General features: G+C 46.5%; 1 protein-coding gene across 5 annotated transcripts in view; it reads right to left on the reverse strand.

Moving 5' to 3' along the window:
* Window positions 1-22,452, reverse strand: part of RFX4 (regulatory factor X4) — a 168,505-nt gene that overhangs the window by 88,060 nt on the left and 57,993 nt on the right. For all 5 annotated transcript variants that reach the window (XM_021091569.2, XM_021091568.2, XM_084955470.1 and 2 more), the window contains exon 4: window positions 9,481-9,604. In XM_021091569.2, the coding sequence (XP_020947228.1) occupies window positions 9,481-9,604 (124 nt within the window). The remainder of the gene's footprint in view (window positions 1-9,480; window positions 9,605-22,452) is intronic.

Here is a 22,452-nt window from a genome sequence, read left to right on the forward strand (position 1 = left end):
AAGTTGGTCAAATGGGGCCCCCTATGTTACCTCCCAGGGGCTCCACGTGTGAGAATATACTCCACACCCTCCCAGGACCCTGGGTTCCACTCCACAGTTGTGACACGTAAAAGGACACACGGGGAAGAAATGGGTGAAGGTGGTGCAAAAGGTACAAACTTCCAGTTCTAAAACAGCTAAGTCCCGAGATGTCACATATGGCATGGTGACTACAGAGAACCCTACTCTATGGCATGTATGAAAGTTGCAAGGAGGAGTTCCTGTCGTGGCTCCGTGGTTAACGAATCTGACTAGGAACCACAAGGTTGCGGTTCGATCCCTGGCCTTGCTCAGCAGGTTAAAGATCCAGTGTTGCCATGAGCTGTGGTGTAGGTCACAGACACGGCTCGGATCCCGCATTGCTGTGGCTCTGATGTAGGCTGGCAGCTGCAGCTCCGATTAAACCCCTAGCCTGGGAACCTCCATATGCTGTGGGTGCAGCCCTAGAAAAAGGCAAAAAGACAAAGAAAGAAAGAAAGAAAGAAAGAAAGAAAGAAAGAAAGAAAGAAAGAAAGAAAGAAAGAAAGAAAGGAAAGAAAGTTGCAAGGAGAGTGGATCTTAAAAGTTCTCATCACAAGAAAAAAATATGTAACTGTGGAGTGATGGACGTTAACAAAAGTTATTGTGTTGCTCATTTTGCAACAGGTGCATATGTCAAATGACTATGTTGTACACCTAAAACTCAGACGATGAGGAGTTCCTCTCGTGGCTCAGTGGGTTATGAACCCAACTGGTATCCAAAAGGATGCGGGTTCGATCCCTGGTCTCGCTTACTGGGTTAAGGATCCAGCATTGCCACAGCTGGGGTGTAGGTCGCAGAGGTGGCTTGGATCTGGTGTTGCTATGACTGTGGTATAGACCGGTAGCTGCAGCTCCGTTTTGACCCCTAGCCCGGGAACTTCCACAGGCCTCAGTTGCAGACCTAAAAAGCAAAAGCAAAAACAAAACAAAAACAAACAAACCAATACAATGTTAGACTCAACTATATCTCACTTTTTTTTTTTAAAGAAAAATGATACGTGGACTTCTGAAATGCCCTTATGTAGATAAAATGGCTAGTTGTCTATCCCTTTCCCTCTCTAACCAAACTGTTTATTCCAGGAGGCAATGGACTACATTTACCTGCCTCCCAGATAGCCCAGGGCAGCCAGTGAGACAAAAGGAGAACCACTGGGCAGGGCTCTGGGAAAGCTCCTAAAGTGATGACTCAGCAGGAGTTTTGACCTTTCTCTCCTATATGCTTTTCTCCACTTCTTGCCTGGAATATAGGCTGTGTTGTCCAGCAGCCACTTTAGACCATGTGGCGATCTAGAAATGAGAAGCCATCTGGGATAGTAGAGCACAGAAAGAGAAGGAGCCCTGATGCTCTTATAGAGCTGTTATACCAGCACTAGGTTATCCTCTTTTGGATGTAGTCTATATGAAGAAAAGAAAACCGTGAATACATTTAAGCCATTATTTGGGAAGGGGGAGGGGCAACTTCTACCCACAGCCCCTACATAATTCCTAACTGATACACCTTCTAATTCCCAACCAAGATTTATCTCACAGGGAAGGTTCCAGTAGCCCTAGAGTCAGCTATCTCATCTTTTTTTTTTTTTTTCTTTTCTTTTTAGGACTGTACCTACAGCATATAGAAGTTCTTGGACTAGGGGTTGAATCGAAGCTGCAGCTGCCGACCTACGCCACAGCCACAGCAATGTCAGATCTGAGCCACATCTGCGACTTACGCTGCTGCTTATGGCAATGCTGGATCCTTAACCCACGGAGTGAGGCCAGGGATCGAACCTGCATCCTCATGGACACGAGTCGGGTTTGTTACTACTGAGCCACAACGAGAACTTCCTATCTCATCTTTAAATGGGAACAAAAAACGGTGTCTAGTTCACAGGACTGTGTGAGGGTTAGCAGAGGGCTTGGCTCAGTGCCTGGCAAAAAGAGTCAGCATTATTGTCATTAGGATTTCTAGCTGCAAAGTGTTTCCAGTTAATACGGTAAGGATGCCCATACGTGTGTAGACTAACTTTCCCACTGGATAGACAGAGGGACTGGGGTTCAGAGAGGACCTGCCCAGGGTCACACAGAGAAGAAGGGCAATAGCTCCTCAGATTCAGGGCTGAAAACCTGGCATTATTATTAGAAACTCCTCGCCTACCGCACCCGGTGGACCCTCACTAAAGGTTCGTGGAAGAAGACACTCTTGCCTTGAGCCTCCCCTGGAATGCCTGTTACAAATGCTTGGAAAGCAACCCAATTTATAAGGTAGAGATGTTCTCTTAACTCAGAAATCTGAGGCCCAGTTTTTCTTTCTGAAAAAGCTTAGCTACTGCCAAGCACAGTGACGCTCCAGTTTCGCGCAGGTAGAGGTTTGGGTCTGGAGTTTCCAAAAGCCTGGTGGACAAGCAGGCGAAAGAAGCATCTGGTGAAATGAAGACACCCACTCGGCGTCCACGGATCTCCCAAGGCTGCGGGGTGAGAGGAGGCAGCCTGGGGTCCCTGCACAGCCAGTTCCCCTCAAGGACTCCATTTCCCATCTCTGGAAATAAATGAATAAATACCTAATAAACGGGTGAACCCAAGGGGGAAGCAGCATGGGGAATCCTGGCCCATAGCAGGGAGATGTGAGGGGGAATTTCTCAATTGCAGTGACCAGCACGCTGGACCCCTGAGAGACAGAGAGGCCGAGCCTTCACTCCCAAATCTGATCATCTGGAGTTTTCCAGGTGACAGATAATGACGACACCAAAGTCAAAAGGACAACTATTCACTCAAAATCTGCCTCCACACACACCCACCCTACCCCCCAAATAACTTGCTCTTTAAAGAGCATGGAGTCTGGAGCCAGACTTCTCAGGTTCATCTTCTGAATCACACATCAACTTACTGGCTGTTTGACCTTGGGCAAATGACCTAACTTCTCTAGGACTCAGTTTACCCATTTATGAAATGGGGATAATCACGGTTTCTACCCCATACCACTATTTGGGGGTGTGTGATAAGGTTGATTTATGTAAAGTGTTTAGAATACTGGTGGGTACACAGAAAGCCCTCTGTAAGTGTTTGCTATTAATTTTATGAAAAGTCTGTGAATGCTGCACTCATAATTAGACATAGCTAGACACTTGTGATGTCTGTTAAAAGAATTGTCTTTCATAAGCTTGGGTAATTTAGCTGAGTTGATATCCTGTGTCGGCCAATTCTGATACCTACCACCCTGTGTTTGTTTCAATTTATAGCTCTGTTGGTCTCTAGATATTTCCTTCACTGGTTTTGCTGGAGAACTACAGTTCTCATTTTGGAAGTGTTTTTTTTTTTCTCACCCGGACAAGCCTAGTGGCACAGTGGCAGGATGGGAGGGTCAGGGAAGAGCAGGTCAGACCACGCTCTCCCCTGCCCCATGGCAGGTCCCTTGCCCAAGCCTGGCCATTCTCAAGCTGGGGGGAGGGGAGACGTTCTCAAGCAGATAAGAGACTGCAGGTTTCAACTGAGCAATGGACTGGACTTGAGTGTCTAATAAAGCATCGAAATTATTGAAAAGAAGCTTGTTTTTATAATCAATAACCAAAAAGCTATTGAAACAAAACCATGAGGGGTCAGGGAAGGGAGTTTGGCCATAACATGGTTGAGGAACAAAGCAAAGCCATTTTCTGTTTGTATGTCACCAAGTTTGGCCTGTTCCATACCCGTTACACTGGTGGGGGCTCATCTGGGCATCTCTAAGAATCAGGGTGTAATACTTGCTGTGCTGAGAGCTGATCAAAGCCCTCTGATGCAAGAGCAGAGCCTCAGCATGCATCCTCAATGGTGGGGCGAGAGCAGAGCCCTTTGGCCAGGGTGGACGAGATCTCCAGGGGCTCCCCCCAGCCCACCACTGGACCCCTGGACCCCTTCCCCCAGCATAAGGATGACATCCCAGCAGAAGGCACTGAGAGCTGGGAGGAGCCTTCCAAGAGCACCTGCTGGTTAAAATGACTCCTGGGGTTTTTCCTCTAGTCCTCACCTCCACTGCACCTCCCCTAACCCTGGAGGAGTCAGAAGAGGAAAGAGCCCCCTTCCCTTCCACAGAGCAAATTCTGAGACATAGGGAGGGGAGGCTTTGATGGCCATGGGAGATGGGATTTTTAAAAAAAATTTTTAGGGCCGCACCTGCAGCATATGGAAGTTCCCAGGCTAGGGGTTGAATCAGAGCTGCATCTGTGACCTACACCACAGCTCATGGCAATGTCAGATCCTTAACCCATTGAGTGGGGCCAGGGATCAAAGCTGCATCCTCATGGATGCTAGTCGGATTCATTTCTGTCGAGCCACAGTGGGAATTCCAGATGGAAATTTTAAATTGGACAGAATTGGGCTTTTTCATAGCTGAGAATGAGTTTTTTTTTTTTGTTTTTTTTTTGTCTTTTTGCTATTTCTTGGGCCGCTCCCACGGCATATGGAGGTTCCCAGGCTAGGGGTCGAATCGGAGCTGTAGCCACCGGCCTACGCCAGAGCCACAGCAACGCGGGATCCGAGCCGCATCTGCAACTACACCACAGCTCACGGCAAAGCCGGATCATTAACCCACTGAGCAAGGGCAGGGACCAGACCCGCAACCTCATGGTTCCTAGTCGGATTCGTTAACCACTGCGCCACGATGGGAACTCCTGAGAATGAGTTTTAATCGTTCAACCAAGACTGATATGATGGCTGACCACGGTCACATCCTGAGGGATTTCCCTGTGATGTGGTCAGAGGGCAGAGCAGGGAGGCAGCTTCTCAAAGGAAGAGAAAATACAACCACTGGTACCTCAACAAGTGCAGCCCCACTCAGCAAATGGGCTAACGGAAAAGGGATACAATGCCAAGTTCATATGGTGACCATACAGGTTAAACAAATTCCGATATGTGAACTGATTTAGAGTGTTCTTGGCAAATAGTAATGATATAAATCATTTCAATCTTTACATTTCTGAGGGTCTCTTATGTGCCAGGCACTATTCTGGGGGCTGGGGGCACAGAGGGAAGGAAAAAAAGTCCTTGTGGAGCTTCCATTCTACAGAAAGAGACAGACAAAGCACAAGCAACTAATATATATAAATATATATATATATATATAATATATAGATCATACTATAATATATAACTATACAGGTATATTAGTAAACTTTTTATATATTTATACATATAATAGTTCAGACAATAATAAGTGCTATAAAGAAAAATAAAGCATGGTAAGGAAATGGAGGAGATAGAATGCAGTTTTAGATAATGGTGATTTCTTCTATTGGTAGAGAGCTTCGCAGCTTTAAAAAATGCTCTCATGAGCGCTGTCTCATTTTATCCCCAGAGTAATTTGGTGAGAAGCTACTCCTATCTAAAAGTAAGGAAATGGGAGCTCAGAAACTTTAAGTGACTCCAAGCTGGGTGACCTTTCATGACCCCAGCCAACAGCAAAAGCAAGCACAAGACCAGTTCGGCTAGCAGCCTCAGCATTCTCTGCAATTCCTAAATTAATTCCGGGACCCAAAGTCAATACAACATTACTGGAAGCCAGTGCTTTTGGAGCTTGGCCACAGTGTTGGAAAGAGGATTTCTATTTCAGGTCTTACTTAGAGCAAAGCAATTGCCGCCATCCACTTTAGCAAGAACGGGACCCAAGCCAGGCAACATGGGGGAGAGCTTCACCACGGACCTTTGTTTCACCTCAGCCCACTCGCAAGGCGGGTGGGAGGACGACCACCCCTCTAATTTTTTCTCTAAAACCTAAGCCAACCTAATGACCTCTGCCTGCTCTGAGTTAAAAGTTCAGAGATGAATCATAAGTTCGGACGGATCTGCTCAAAGGAAGACTGTCCACAATGACACTCCGAGGTTTCACAGAACAGCTAGTTCCTTTCTCTCAAGGAGATGGCAGCTGCAGCGTGCTGGGCGCCTTCAGGAAGGGCAAATGTGTCTGGGATTTCAATTCAAGAAGCTCAATGTGAAAACCCTCAGCAGGCACCTTCTGTCCTCTGTGGCTGCAAGGACAGCCCCAGTTTCCAGTGCATTTGAAATCGATGGCAAGGCAGCTGCAGAGAGCTTTTGCATTTGTGCTTTCAATTCCATTAGACTATTTCCTTACTTTGAGACTGAAGAGACGATGGCATTTGGATGCTTTTTTAAATGATGATTTGGGAAGCAACTAGCACTGTCATCCTTCTTAGAGAGGAAATTTATTATTTGGAAAAGTACTTTGAAAAGCCTTTGGGAGTAAATGAGACTTGTGGGCATAGATGTCAGCAGGGACCAAGGACTGGAGAACAGAGGAAACTGGGTGGAGATTGTCCCAAGAAGAAAGGAGAGAGTGCGAAGGGAGCAGAAGGAGGTGGGAGAGGAGGCAGCAGAGTAGAGAAGGCTCGGCCTAGCGTGGGGAACTGGCAGGACCAGTTCCTGGAGGACCAGGGGGCCTTCTGAGGTGGTGGTAATATCTGTTCCATGGGACAGCTGTTGGAGATGTAAACCACTGCTATAAACTTCAGTTGCTAGGATCACAGATGTCTTCTGCGAACGGTCTCGCGCAAAGCGAAGAGGACCCTGGGGTGTCATGCCTGGCTCATGATGGTACCGAAGAGGGCTGCCCAACAGAACTGCCTGTGACGATGGACATATTCTATCTGAACTGCCCAATATGGTAGCCTCTCGTTACCTGTGGTTACTGAGCATGTGAGATGTGGCTAGTGTGCCTGAAGAACTGACTTGTCTCTCTTTTTTTTTTTATTTGTTAAAGTTTTATTGAAGTCTAGTTGACTTACAATGTTGTAAAAATTTCTGCTGTACAAAGTGATTCAGTTATACCTATACCACACATCCACATTTATTTCAGATTCTTTTCCCACAGAGCTTATGACAGAATACTGGGTTGTGTTTCCCGTGCTATCCAGCAGATTCCTGTTGGCCAATCATTCCATATTCCACAGTGTGCATATGCCGAGCCCAAACCCCGAGTCCATTCCTCCCCCCACCTGTCCCCTCTGGTCACCATAAGTTTGTTTTCAAAGTCTGTGAGACTGTTTCTGTTCTGTAAGACGAACATCATATGATATCACTTATATGTGGAGTCTAAAAAAAAGTATATACAACTGAACTTATTTACAAATGGACTCATTTGCTGAATTTTAATTTTGCTTGAAGTTAAACAACTGTGTATGGCCAGTGGCTGCCATACCGAACAGCACAGATGTAGAGAGAGGGGGAAGATACGGGAGGAAGAGTCCAAGTCAAGGTGACTTTGAGGATGCAGACACCCTGGGGACTTGTTGAAATCTTGGGGGCAGACAGGAGACTCGAAATGGCAATGGAACCAGGGTGCCAGAAGGAGGGGCAGAGTTAAGTCAATTTTACCGAGATCACGCAGTCAAGGAAACCCTGAGCGGACCACAGGGTTACAAAAGGATCTAAGAGAAAAAGGAATTGAAAAAGGAATAGTTTACACAGGCCAACTGGAGTTTCTAGAAACAGTGAGGGGATTTGGGGGGGGGGGGTTGTTTTGTGTTGCAGAATCTAAGACAACAAATGGTTGTTTGTATCTGCACGCAAGTATCTGGTGGAGATTTCATAACAACAACAGAAAAGGCACATAGTAGGTATTACTCAATGTCTGTGCTAGCAGATGACTGAGGGCACAGCACCTACATCATCCGCCATCCTCTCTTGGCATCCCACGGAGAAGGAAGGGGTTACTTTCCCATTTCACAGCTGAGAGGGCACGGGCTCAGAGAGGTTAAGTGGCAAATTCAGGAGAGCTAGGAGTCTCCGTCTTGCGTTCACCCAACCTGTCCCTGCAGCTGAGAAGCCTCATCTGGACCCTCCGTTGCGGCCTCCTCGAGGGAGTGTGTGGACGGAGGGGAATGTTCCTGCTGTGCTTGTCCTCCTCCCACTGCTGAGGGGCTTGAAGTCCCCCTCCCTGGACTGGGAGGGAGCCCCTCCCCAGCAGGGCCCATCCTGGGTTCCCTCTGAGTCTCTGCGGCCTGACACAGGGCCTGCCACACAGCCTGTCTCGGGCAACACTGCCGGACTGAAGAAATGAATGAAAGAAACGGCGACGGTGGTTTCTCCACTGACTTCTTGAAAACCTTCTTTTCCCTTTGGAGAAAGAGCATTAATGCATCATGCAGACATTTTTCCCTCCCGAGTCACCACAGAGCACCTTCTCATTTACTGAGTGGAGCCGGAGCTCAGCCACTCGGTTTCAGACTCTCCGCAGTCGTTGGCTCAGGCCTAACATTGCCTTTTGTTTTTTCTTGCTGAACAATTTATCTGTTAAGGATCTGAAAAGGGAATTTCTGCAACTGCAACCCTGACCGCTCCCTGCCATTTCTGTTCTTGTTATGCTCACACTCAGAAAACTAGTAAGGGATACTGTAAGAAAGTGTTTTTGGTGAGCAGATGCATAAAAACTGCACATAGGAAAAAAGACGTTAATAGGAAAAGAGTTTAGATGTACTGACTCAAATTGGGTATTTTCAGAGTATAAAAGAAAAAATCTGGATTTTTATCAATCAGATAAACGTATGATGAATCTTAGAGAGAGCTCTGACAGCCTTCCTCGGCTTATTGAACACAAATGATCAGTGGTTTTTTTCAGAGATACCCTTAAATGTGCAATGTATTTTTTTTTCTTTGTTTTCTAGGGCTGCACCCACAGCATATGTAAACTCCCAGGCTAGGGGTCAAATCGGAGCTGCAGCTGCCAGCCTACACAAGAGCCACAGAAACAGGGGATCCAGGCCGCATCTGCAAACGACACAGCTCACAGCAACGCTGGATCCTTAACCCACTGAGTGAGCAGGAATTGAACCCCTGTCCTCATGAATACGAGTCGGGTTCGTTTCCGCTGAGCCACAGTGGGAATTCCTGCAGTGTATTTGTATCATAATGGAGAGAGAACAGTCAGCCCTGCAGTGACACTAAAAACAGTACCACTCCCAGCTGAGGACTCCCAGGCCTCCAAGCTAACGACGTAAGGCCACTGCCCAGTCTCTCCAAGGCTTTCACATCACCAAGCCCAGCAGTTTGCCTCTCCGTGGCTCACTGACATAAATCTAACACACTTGCGAATTCACTATTTGCCTCTCAAAGAAAAGTTACTGTCTGCAAATTAAGTACCAAAGACATTTAAGGTAGACCTTCCCTTTGATTTTACAACAGTTCTGAATTATGTGAAATGTGTAACACTCTGGTCTTACTCTGGGTATTTGGTCTGGTATTGGTTTGTTAACACGTGTTTGAAATTTTTATAGCAAAATAACCAAAGTAGTTACTTTGATAACAAAACAAAACAAAACAAAACAAAACAAAACAAAAAAAAAAGAAAGAAAGAAAGAAAAGAAAAAATTGGATGTTTTAAAACATGATTAGGAACAGTTCATACATTACTTAGAAGAGGGAGTAAGGAAGGAATAAGCCTGGCGAGGCTGGACTCACCTTGCCGAAGCTGGCAGCATTGACAGGCTGGGTGTCATTCTTCTCGCAGAAATCCAGGTAATGCATGTACAGGGCACTGCGAGGAATGCAGACTCCTTCCGCAATCTCATAGTTCTCCTCCAGCCTGGAGAAATAAAAGCCCAATAAGCAAACCCCGAGCAAGAAAGATCTGTTCTTTCTAGTTCTCTGCCAGAGCTGGGCAGAACTGAGAAATAACTCTTGTCCTATGGGTGGGGAAATCAAGGCCCAGGAAGACAAAGAAAACTGCCAAAGGCCAGACACGGAGTTAGCAGGTTGGCAGGATCAGATTCCTGGCCCCTTTGGGTAGGACCTCAGGTCCCTCTTCCAGCCCACATCCCAGTCCCTCTGTGCTTTCACTGGCCTGACCACATTCTGGGTGCATCAGGTTCCCCCATACTCCAAAGAATGATACAGGATCTTGCCATTGCCCCCTTAAGCTAAGCTACCGTATAGCTGTTTCTTCCTTCCTTCCTTCCTTCCTTTCTTTTTCTTTCTTTCTTTTTCTTTCTTTCTTTTTCTTCCTTTCCTTTCCTTTCCTTTCCCTTTCTTTCTCTCTTTCTCTCTTTCTTTCTTTCTTTCTTTCTTTCTTTCTTTCTTTCTTTCTTTCTTTCTTTCTTTCTTTCTTTCTTTCTTTCTTTCCCTATCTCTCTCTCTCTTTCTTTTTTTGTCTTTTTAGGGCCACACCCGCAGCATATGGAAGTTCCCAGGCTAGGAGCCGAATCGGAGCTACAGCTGCTGGCCTACGCCACAGCCACAGCAATGTGGGATCCGTGCCGTGTCTGTGACCTACACCACAGCTCATGGCAACACTGGATCCTTAACCCACGGAGTGAGGCCGGGGATTGAAGCCACAACCTCATGGTTCCTAGACGGATTCGTTTCCGCTGCACCACGATGGGAACTCCTAGCCGTTTCTAATAGGTGTCAAAGTCTTGGAGCTTCTTCTGACTAGAGCAGCTGAGGGAAACAGCCTCCAGGAGAGGCTGGACGGCTAGACAGTCGCTCACCCACGGACTGAGGGGGGTTTATGAGCACAGCCGGGAGCTGACCTGCTTGTTTTCTTTAGGTGCAACTTTTCTGCTATTCAAGGCTCATATGATTCTACACCCATTACTTTCTCAATGAGTTTAGGTCAAGGGTTCTGGATAGGGACTCTCCACCTAGTAGCCTTGTCACCTTCTGCCTTGGTGACATCGATTAAGTTATGCAACCTCAGGCCTCAGTTTCCCTTTGGAAATATTGACTATAACCCCTGTTTTGATTGCTGTGATGATCAGATGTAACACGTGACATGCTCCTGCATGGGGCCCTGTGTGTGGCAAGTGCTTAGTCGGGGCTGGACCTCATCAGCATCCACTTTTCCTCTCCAGAAAACATTTTTGGGCACGTACATGTCCAGCTTTTGTGCTAGATATCGGGGACATCAAAATAAACTAGCTGCAGTTTTTGTGTGTTTTTTTTTCATCTTTATCCCAAATACCACAATGTAGGCGACCAAAAGAATTGGCCTCCATTGTCATGGATATGCTGGCAGGTTAAACATCCCTTCCAACAAAACCACTGGGGCCCTTGACAGGTTGGGGCCTTCCCTTTGGGCCCTGCTGCCTTCAGAGCATGGGGCACATACTATTCAATAAATTTACCAACAGAAAATATTTCTCCATTGATCATGAATTGGATTTTAGGACACAAACCCAAGTCATTTGGAACCAAGTTTGAGGGATCCAGTGACTGGAATAACTCTTTTCTCCCAACCATTTTTCCAGGGGGTCAAAAACAAGGCATGATGCTAAAGCAATGAAGCAAATGTCCTCAAGTGGCTTCTAACTTTCTCTGAGGGCACTTGCCAAAGAAGTGGTCCAGCGCTGTCGTAAGTGAAGTGGAATGAGGACACGGCCTCCCAAGGTGCCCACTTGAAAGGGCAGTGTTCCTTCAGCTCATTGCAACATGTGGTTGAAAGAAAAGCAGTTCAATCATTTCATGTCCCAACCCCACGGATGACGCAGACCCCCAAACAACCCCAGGGACACTCGGATAAAGGAAGAAGCCTATGCTCCACGGTCCCAGGTCATCTCATCTTGCCCCCAGCCCCCTTCCGGGAAGCCCCCTTCCGGGAAGGGAACACAGAGTAACTCCTGACAACTTTTAGAAGTGTTCCAGGAAATCGTTTATGCAATCCTTTCTAGGCAACCCAATTCCTTGAGGCTGGGGTGGTGTATGATTCATTTTGGCATTTTTCAAGTCCAGCATACTCCTTGGCACACAGCAGGTGCTTAGTAAGTGTTTGATGGATAGACAGTTTCAATCCAATATTCAGTCAACACATAGCTATGGATGTCTTTTTACTGACAGGTGCTGGGGAATCCATGGTAAGCAAGGTGGCCCTTGCTTGCATCCAGAGGACGGATTAACGGCGAACAAATAGATAAAGACACAGGTAATCTTCAATTCGACAAATATTTATTGGGTGCCAGGCAGTGTTCTAGACTTAAGGAAATAGCAGTGAAGAAAACAAAGGTCCTGTCCTGAAAGGGTTTACATTCTATGTGCCGCCCACGTTGTCAATCGGAACTCTAAATGTGTTTCCCTGTGGGAAAATGGTTTCACATAGAGATTAGGTTTCTTAGGACGGATCCTAAGCTTCAGAGCTGGAATGAATGGGAATCAGCCTTCGAGTTTAGCCTGGACCCCTAAATGCCATTCACAGTATTGTTTCTCTAGAAAAGTGAGTTCAAAGGTCCAAATAACCAGCTTATGCACAAACTTGTAGGGGCCATCTGAGTAACACAGCGTTCACAAAATGGGGTCTCACAAACATTCTTTGTTTGGCCTGAACAGTGTTGGCCCAACTTTTAAAATTCAGGGCATTTCACATAAGAACCTAGATTTCTGGCTTCTTTTGAAAGGCTGAGATCTGGCAGCACTGGGCCCATATTCCCGCATGACAACAATTGGCCAGAGTTACATGTGCCCTCGGCTTGGCCAGAGTCCTCACTCCTCCCTGTTTTTCTTACACCCAATCTATTTTCTGTGCCTTGTCTGGCTCCTGTAGGCTCCTGTGTTGATGTAAGACACGATCTATGCCCTAGTTCACTTTGTAGGTCTATTGGGGGAGAATAACACATAGAAATAAGAGTATTTGAGAACTGCAAGCTTCCGACCAGGGGTGCAGTGGAAGGTGGGAAAATAAAGAGATTAGTGTGCAGATGAGAAGAGATGATTAAGGTTTCAGCATGAGCTGGGATTAGAACTTCATAACAACCACCACGGTTGGCATCTGTTGAGCTCTGACTAGGTACCAGGCGGAGGGTATCTCCACTATCTCATTCCACAATTGCAAAAACCATATGAGGGAGGTGTCATCCCCATGGTGTAGATGAGAAAACGGAGGCTCAGGGAGTGAAACACATCTGCCTGTGGACATGCAGCTGGTCAATGGGAGCATTTGTGGTACACGCTGTGGTGTTCTGCCATGGTGGATGGAGGGGTTCCAGGCAGGGAGAACAGCGAGGAGAAGAGACAAAGGTGGCACAAGCTCTGGACAATAGAAACACTGCTCTGAGCGGAGAAGGGGCACATAAAGGAGTGTCTAAAAGACAAGAACCATGGGGAGGGGCATGGAGACTCCTTAAACGCCACACAAGAGAATATGGCCTGGCATAAGAGTTTAGCAACCTCCGGCATTGAAGAATTACTAGGAAAGTGTTATTTTTTGGAAGACGATGGACTGGCACTCAAAGAACACTGAAAAAAATATTCTGGAGATCCCTGGTGGCCTAGTGGTTAAAGATTCGGGGTTGTCACTGCTGTGGCATGGGTTTGATCCCTGGCCTTGGAACTTCCACATGCTATAAGTGCAGCCCACACGCCCCCCCCAAAAAAAATTCAGACGCAGGAAGACCTGAGTGTTTCTGGGATGTTGTAGGAATAATAATAAGGTAGTCAACAACAGCAATAGCTGATACTAATTTAAAGTTTAACATGCAGTAAAATGCTGGAGGGTGTAGAGAAAGGAAACCCGCCTACACTGCTGGCAGGAATGTAAACTGGTGCAACCACTGTGGAAAACAGCATCAACGTTCCTTAAAAAATGAAAAAAGAAAGAGTTGCCATATGATCCGGCAATCCCACTCCTGGGCATCTATCCCAACAAAACTATAATTCAAAAAAGTCCATGCACCCCCTATGTTCATAGCACCACTATTCACAATACTCACGACATGGAAGCAAACTAAATGTCCATTGACAGATGAATGGATGAAGAAGATAAACACACACACACAAACACAAACTGGGGGGAATACTACTCAGCCATCAAAAAGAATGAAATAATGCCATTTGCAGCAACACGGGCAAACCCAGACAAACACCATGTGATATCACTTATATGTGGAATCTAAAATATGACACAAATCAAACTTACCTATGAAAAAGACTCACAGACAGGGAGAATAGACTTGTGGTTGCCAAGAGGGAGAGGAGTGAGGGAGGGATGGATTGGGAGTTTGGGATTAATAGATGCAAACTATTATATACAGGATGGTTAGACAACAAAGTCCTATTCTATAGCACAGGGAACTATATCTAATATCCCGTGATGAACGATAATGGAAAAGAATAGAAAAAGAATGTATGTATAACTGAATAACTTGGCTGTACAGCAGAAATTAACACAACATTTGTAAATCAACTATACTTCAACAATTTTTTTTTTTTTTGTCTTTTTGCCTTTTCTAGGGCCGCTCCCGTGGCATATGGAGGTTCCCAGGCTAGGGGTCCAATCGGAGCTGTAGCCACCGGCTTACACCAGAGCCACAGCAACGCAGGATCCGAGCTGCGTCTGTGACCTACACCACAGCTCACAGCACTGCCAGATCCTTAACCCACTGAGCAAGGCCAGGGATCGAACCTGCAACCTTATGGTTCCTAGTCGGATTCGTTAACCACTGCGCCACCACGGGAACTCCCAACAAATTTTTTTTTAAAAAAATAAAGTTTAATATGTGGTATTTGCCAGCAATAGATTAAGTTTTTTATACTGAATAACACTTTATACTTAAGTAAAAACAACAACAACAACCAAATCTCAGAGGTTTCACCTTAGACTATTGAGTTCCATCAGGCAACTCCCTTAGAAAGCCTGACGTCAGTTCTTTAGGTTTCTGTGTTATTGGACATTTTCTAGTCTAATGCATAGACAAGAGCAATCTGAGCAGTTGGAACTTTGTGCATAACCAGCTATGCTCTTTTAGCTTATCTTTGCTAAGCAAAATAATTTTGACCATAAAAATCCATGGACCCATTCAACTAACATGCATTTCAAACTATTCAGAATTTACCTTATAAAAACGATAAGATCCTTTAAAGTTACAGGGAGCCAGTTAAGTTTTTAAGAGCATGGGAGTGCCATGATGAAATTTATTCTCTGGAAAGGTCACCCTGGCACCTCTATGGTCAGTGGACAAGGTGGACAAGTGAAACCTGGCACACGGAGGCTAAGTAGTATTTGTCAAATGAATAAATGAACAAATGAGATTAGTCTGGAGCTACGTCAACAGTCTGGGCAGGAAATGCTGGAGCAGGGATTGAAGGAGTGGCTGTGGGGGCAGAGGAAACACAGAGGGTGTGGGCCTTTGCTGCCAGATGTGAGGGGAGTGGGAGCCGCCAAGGAAGCTCTCAAGTTCCTAACTGGGGTGAATGGATGAAAGATTAAGAAATGCTGAGAAGGTGAGTCTGGGGCGGAAATAATGCTTCCCAAATGGATGAAAGAGCACGGGCTCCCAGGTCAATTCCCGGCTCCTGCACTCGTTAGTTACTTTAAACGCCCCCGTGCCTCAGTTTTTATTTGTTGTTTGTGTGGCTTCTTTGCTCACTAAATCCGGTCAAGAAATCAGGATGAAATCTGCGATCAAGGTTAAGACACATTCCGTTAAATGAACCTATCGCAGCAACACACTATTTGAATCTCACAGGTGCAAGTCACAGGTCACACAGGCTGAGCTAATTAAGGTCACCTGCCAAAGGCCAGCGCCTTCTAAACAACCGCATTCTTATCCACGGTTTGTTTCTCTTACTGGAGCTTCCTTGCCCCCAAGGTAGCTAGGTGGCTTATGACTATGAAGCATTTTAATAAGCTCTGTGAACGAAGGGATGTAATTGGCGTGAACTCATCTGATGCTTGATGAGTTTCTATAGGAATAGCATCGTGACACCTTTCCCCAAATGTCCTTACAAACTCCGGAGGGTCCGTGCGTGTACTCGAGTTGCTAATTGGAATGCCAGCTTCCCCGACCAAGGCATGGCAGAAAGAAAGGCAGTTAATTATTTCTCTTTCTAGCTGATGAAATTTCCTCTTTTCCTCCTCACTTTTACAGGACATCATTAGTCTGACATGGTGAACAATACTCCATTATACCTGGATTTTTTTTTTTTTTTAATAATCACAAAAGCATTCCCCAGTTCTTCCATTTTCTGATCTTCTATTTAACAACTTGGTCATATTTGAATTGAGCCTATCCTATTATGGAGAGATAATGACCTTGGTCTACGAGGCAGCTTTGAGTCATTCTCTGCAGTATACATTTTTAAAAAGACCTCCTCGCAGGGTTTCGGCACGCAGCATCTGAGGGCATGTAGCATAACCTCTCCCTCTGCTCTCATTTTAAACCTGTGCTTTCTTATTTGTCCACACGTTCGGCCTCCGCATCTCAAGTCCTTGCAGACATGTCTGGAATGGAAACTTTCTTCTTCTATCTTACAAAAAGAAAAGACAACAGGATTCTTTTCTTCAAATTTGCTGAACATTATAATTTATCACTGAGGTTGTCAGAGAGATCTGAGACTGTAAAATACATGGAAACAAAACAAAACTGTCCAAGCAATCAGAGCCAAACAGGAATCTAAGCCCTTCAGTGGCTCCCCTTGCCACCCCAGAGAATTCCTTACCTTGGCGCCCAAGGCCCCCTCTCTCTGACCCGATTTCTTCCACTTCTCCAGGCTTCTCTGGCCTCATTTCCCTGCACGTAAACTTCTCTGCAGCCAACTGGACTGTGTGCGGGTTCTCACACACATCTTGCCACCTTCCACCCTATACACCTTCCATGGTCTTCCCACCACGGGAAGGCCACTCCCTCGGCTGGGCCTCACCCTCTCAGGCTCGGCTCAAATTTCTCTCCCACAAAACTATGTTGAATTCCCACCCCACCTGCTAATCACCCTCTAATCATGTCTTCCTTGCCAAATTCACGTTTTCATCATTTGATAACAAGTAGAGTGCCGAGTTGTGCCTATAGGGCAAACATCTTGACTGAGTAGACACATCCTCTGCTCCTGAGGTTCTCGCCGCTGCCTGGAGCTTTCTTAGCCCTTCCAATCTTTCTGGGGCTCTCACAGCCTTCACTGAGAGACAGCACTGGTTTTGCAGTCAGGGAATCACTGAGTTTGAAATCTGCCTCTGCAAGCACTACGGTCTCAGGTATGTGACTCCAACTCTCAGATGCTCATTATTGTCATCTGTCAGATACAGGAAACGATACCCAATACCATCTTTCAAGGTTGCTGTGAGGGTTCAACAAGAATCCATGCATAGCCCTCAGCTCTCTAGCTGGCATCTGCAGATTACTCAACAGAGGGTAACTCTTGGTATTATTCTGTTATCATCAAGCATTCAGGTGACACTTCACATCTTAGACTGAAAGACCTTCGAAGGCAGGGACCAAACCAAATTCCTATGTATGTCACCATAGTTCCTGGACATGGTCAGTAACACTGGCGAAGGAGGGAAGAGGAGGGAGACAGTGGGGGAGGGAGGAAGGCCGGCTGTTACAGATAAAACAAACAACCGAGTCCTCTTAGAAAAAAAAAAAAAAAAACAACCATAAGGGAGTTCCCATCATGGCTCAGTGGTTAGCGAATCCGACTAGGAACCGTGAGGTTGTGGGTTCGATCCCTGGCCTTGCTCAGTGGGTGAAGGATCCGGCGTTGCCGTGAGCTGTGGTGTAGGTGGCAGATGCAGCTTGGATCCTGCATTGCTGTGGCTCTGGCGTAGGCTGGTGGCTACAGCTCCGATTCAACCCCTAGCCTGGGAATTTCCATATGCCGCGGGAGCGGCCCAAGAAATGGCAAAAAAAAAACCCCACAAAAAAACCCCACAAAAAACAAAACAACAAACAAACAAACAAACTTAGGACCTGGGTGGTTGAAGGAAAAGCCTGTTTGCATTAACAAATTTGACTTATATTTTCAAGGGTCGACTCTGTGCCAGAGATGTTCATATTTGCTATCACCACTCCCACAAGATGGGTAACATTACCCCATGACACGGAGCAAGAAATGGGGGGTCGAGGAGGCTAAGTGACTCGCTCCAAATTACTCAATCAAGAAAGGCCCGCCTTGGGAGTTCCCACTGTGGCTCAATGGAAACAAGCCCAACTAGTATCCATGAGGAGGTGGGTTCAATCCCTGGCCTCGCTCAGTGGGTTAAGGACCCGGCATTGCCATGAGCTAGGATGTAGGTCACAGATGTGGCTCGGATCCTGCGTCACTGTGGCTGTGATGTAGGCTGGCAGCTACAGCTCTGATTTGACCCCTAGCCTGGGAACTTCCATATGCCACAGGTGCAGCCCTAAAAAGCAAAAAAAAAAAAAAAAAAGGAAAGCTCTCCTTGGACTATCTTGGAGTATGAACTTAGGGAAGATGCTTCTAAAGCTCTCACTCTGTGCCAGGGACAGACATCCATGTGGCCAGGGAGTCTGCATTTACCTACTGGGCATCTCCTATTTGTCTGTCAAATACAGCAGTGAACAAGAAGTTATCTCTACCACTGCCTTTAAGAACTGACAAATTCTCAGAAGGAAGATGGGAACCAAGGAGAAAATGCCACCAGATAGATGACAAAGAAGGACAAAATGGTGGAATTAGGCTCATGTGGGCTCTGGCCTGAGGTGTATTCTACAAGAGACCAAAACAAACAAACAAAAATCTGCCAGTCTATTTTATTCAACAACAACTGTGTCCATGATTTGCAGTTGGATAGACACACCAGTTCAGGTGGGTCCCTGGTGTTTCTCCCAGGACCACGGCTGGCCCCACCTCCCTGGTTGAGGGTCTTCTTATGAGTCTGGCATTCCCCCTTCTGGGACCCTCTGCTATGTTGAGTCATCTGCCGTGGCTTCCTTTTCTCTTCAAATAGGGGTAATAGTTCTGCTTCTCTGCAAGGTTTTTGTGGGGATCCAATGAGCTCACCCTGGCACGCCCTGGGTGTGGGCTCAACCTGTAAGTTTGGTCAATGCTCAGCAATGGACTGAATCAGGGATTTATATCTGCCACTCTAAATTACTCAATTGAACCAGCATCTGGAGCAGTCTAATTCAAATCCTGCGATTCGCCTACAAGCTACAGAATAGGTGTTCCAGAAAGGCCAGGGATTAGCCAGGTCCTGGCATCCCTCTGTTCATTTTTTGGTTAATCAAGTCCTTTTTTTTTTTTTTAAACAAAAACTAGACAGTATAATAGCACAGTGTCACAAGCTCTGTGCTGTTGCTCACCCATCTGTCAGGGCCTAGGTTAGGGGTTGGCAGCCAGAGCCCTGAGGGCCCTGAGTGGCAGCAAAGAGGATTTTTTGGCACCGTCCTCAATCTTCCCTTTCCATCGATTCCCTGTCTCCACTCCTCTGCACTTCACCGTCACAAAGAGGGCTGCCAAGGACATGTTCATACACGCCCCCCTTGCCCACCTGGGGAGTGTTTCTCCATGTCGGTATCCAGAAGTGGATGGTCGTATTTAAATGTTAATGGGATGGCAAAATTGCCCACATAAATGGTATTGCCATTTTATACCCATGGCACAAAATATGTTTTCAAAAATAAGAACCTAGCTCTACAACTAGCATCTCATTCTCTGAGACATTTAGATCCGTCATGATGTCCTGCTTAATTTACCTTTCCCCATCTCTAGCTGAGTGCTTCTGGCAGGACGTGGTCACACCTGTTGGCATTGTCTATCACTTCTGGTTACATTCGGAGCTAAAAATGGTCCCTTTCTGGAACCAAGCAGACTAACTCCTACTGTGAAAGCAAATCAGGTTATGTCACCATGGAATAAAGAATTCAGTCAGAAATGAGTGCAAGGTGTCAAGAACTGGTTATATCCGATGAGTCTGGTCTAGCAGCTGTGGCTGGTCTAAAACATCAGCCTACCTCTTTGGAACAGTCCCTAGCCCAATTTTCTACCTCTGGCTTCCAAGAACATTTAAAAGAGAACATTTTAAAGAGAAACACTGAATTTGTTTTTGTTTTGTACCGATTTGAAATATTGAAAGCCCATCAATCACCCAAGTTTCATTTTTATATTTTCCAAAGAAAGGAAAATGTCTCCCAAGGAAGCGACAATTTGGTCTCCAATCCCCTTCCTTTGGGGTGGGGGGTGGGGGGCTCACTTTCCCAGTCAACTGCAGGCAGGGGAGCACCTCCATGCTGATGGCACATAGGAACTCAGAGGGACACTGGCCATGCGGGCCACACGGGAGGTGTGCGCAAGGGCGGGGCCGCGGAGAAGGGCTTGTGCTGGCGGCAAGTAGGCCAGGATGGTGGAACAGGCTGCTTTCCATGCCCAGATCCTCTTTGTGAATAGAGGTTATTGTGTGGCCAGGATTCCAGCAGGGCTCACCAGCCCCAGAGGGTTGGGCTTTACTAACCTCATGACCGAGGATGCTGGAAAGTGTTTGGCAGAAGGCATTTGACAATATTTGCCTGTTTTCTGCTGGGAGCTGCCTCCAGATCACGTGGCCCTGCTTATTTTCGGCTGCTTGGCTGCTGTATTATTTGTTCTTAGAGCGGGGATGGTCTCTAGGGTGGTGGGGAGGGGGCTCGAGGCAAGGCGGAGGGGGCAGGGGGAAGGTAGAAAGGCACATCGCTCCTAACCCAATTCCAGAAACAAGCCAAGTGTCCTGGGAGAGCTGGGCACTCTTGGGCCGACGGCTACCACCTTGGCAGTGAGGCTGCTGTCCTTTCCTGGGCCTGCCCACCTCACTGTCCTAAGGAGCTGCACGCTCGCCCTGCAGAGAGGAGACAACATGAAGAATATAGATGCTCAGATAGGAGTTCCCATCGTGGCTCAGTGGTTAACGAATCCGACTAGGAACCATGAGGTTGCGGGTTCAGTCCCTACCCTTGCTCAGTGGGTTAACGATCTGGCGTTGCCGTGAGCTGTGGTGTAGGTTGCAGACGCATCTCGGATCCCATGTTGCTGTGGCTCTGGCGTAGGCTGGTGGCTACAGCTCCGATTAGACCCCTGGCCTGGGAATGTCCATGTGCTGCGGGAGCGGCCCAGGAAATGGCAAAAAGACAAAAAAAAAAAAAAAAAGCTCAGATGATGAAATGCTGCACCGTGGAGCTAGCTTCCTATTCTTGGGCAATTTTGCCATCCCATTAACTTCTTCTGCGCACCCAGCACTCCCACTGCCTGACCCCCATAAAGAAGAAGCACTTCAGCAGGTGTGTGTGCCAGGGGACACATGAAGATGTGCTTTGGAGCTCCACTGGTAATGGTGAGGAAGAGATCTGGACACAACCTAAATGGACATCAAGAGGGAAATGGCGAAATGAATTCTGTTACTGTCTTACATGAAATACTGTGCAGCGGTTAAAATGAAGTTGCCTTTGTGGACTAATATGGGTATAGCTTCAGGATATTCCACTGGGGAAGCAGGCAAGCTGTGGCTCAAGACAGTGTGACAGGTCATGGAACAATATTTTTAGTGTTATATGCCTGCATCCTTTTTATAAAGGAGAAAATACTAAATTAAAAAACCACAGTTGAGAAACTTCCATCAGTACGTAAAATGCTTAGGAAAGGGACAGTAAATACACATATATATGCATATACCCACAAACACATACCTATACATATGTACGTCTCATTTGTAACAGCCTTGCTCTGGAGAAGGAGAAAGGAAATACGTGAAGAATGAACTTTATTCTTATCTACAATGTTTTCATTTTTAAATAAGGAAATGTATTTTGTGCAAATTACATCAAATTAAAATGTGTATGTGTTGAATTTATTTGCAACTTGCCTTTTTCTAAAAAGCTAACAAACTAAAAATAGAAAGAAGAAAATTAGACAAAAGAAAGAGGTTGAAAAGTATATAAAGATCAGATTTAGCTCTGAACTCCCTGGCAGCCAGAGCAAAAAGTGGACATAGTATAAATTATGTCACTTTCCCCTGTAAGATGGAGGGTATGTTCAGTTCCATTGGCAAGACAAAGATTTTATACTGAAACTCTAGTCTAAAAGAACGGAATCAACGTACTTGAGAGAGGAGGTCACATGGCCTCCACCATGATTTTAAGCGTGACTCTGTTCCTAAGTTTAGAGAAATGTCCTACTTTTTCTTCCCTGCTCTCTACAGACTCCGCTGCCTCCTGCCCCACCTCATCTGCATTGGTCTCTTCCTTGTTGGCTGTACTCCAACCACATGGGCACCTTCTGCGGTGCCTCGAACAAGCCCGGCCTGCTCCCATTCTGGAGAGAGTGGCAGATGCTGTGGGTGTGCCCAGGTCAACTTTCAGGACGAAGGTGACCCTTCCCCATTGCTGAGAGGTTGATTGCTGAGGTTGACTGCTGACTCTGGGGAGCCATCCTCAGCACACACGAAGGGAACTGCCTCACCCAAAGTTACACCCCCTCCCTGGGGGCAGCCTACCTCCAGTGATGGGCAAGGCAGGGGGAAAAAGGCCTAGATCTTCTCCAGGGCCATCCTGGCTTCAGAACTCCCCGAGGGATCGCTAATGCCCCTGTGGTAGCCTCCTTGCAGCCAGCACGCCCTCTGCCCCTTCCCTCGCACCCTCACAGTGTCGATCCTGGGTGCCCTGCACTGGCTAACAAACCACCAGTGTGCACATCCTGTTCAGAGTGTTCCTCTGTGAGAGTCTGACCTGCGATGTTCCCTCT

The sequence above is a fragment of the Sus scrofa genome, chromosome 5 (genome assembly GCF_054392235.1).
Source record: "Sus scrofa isolate SSC_HxYL_T2T_F1_AM1 chromosome 5, Sscrofa_HxYL_maternal_Yorkshire_Landrace_v2.0, whole genome shotgun sequence".
NCBI lineage: Eukaryota > Metazoa > Chordata > Mammalia > Artiodactyla > Suidae > Sus > Sus scrofa.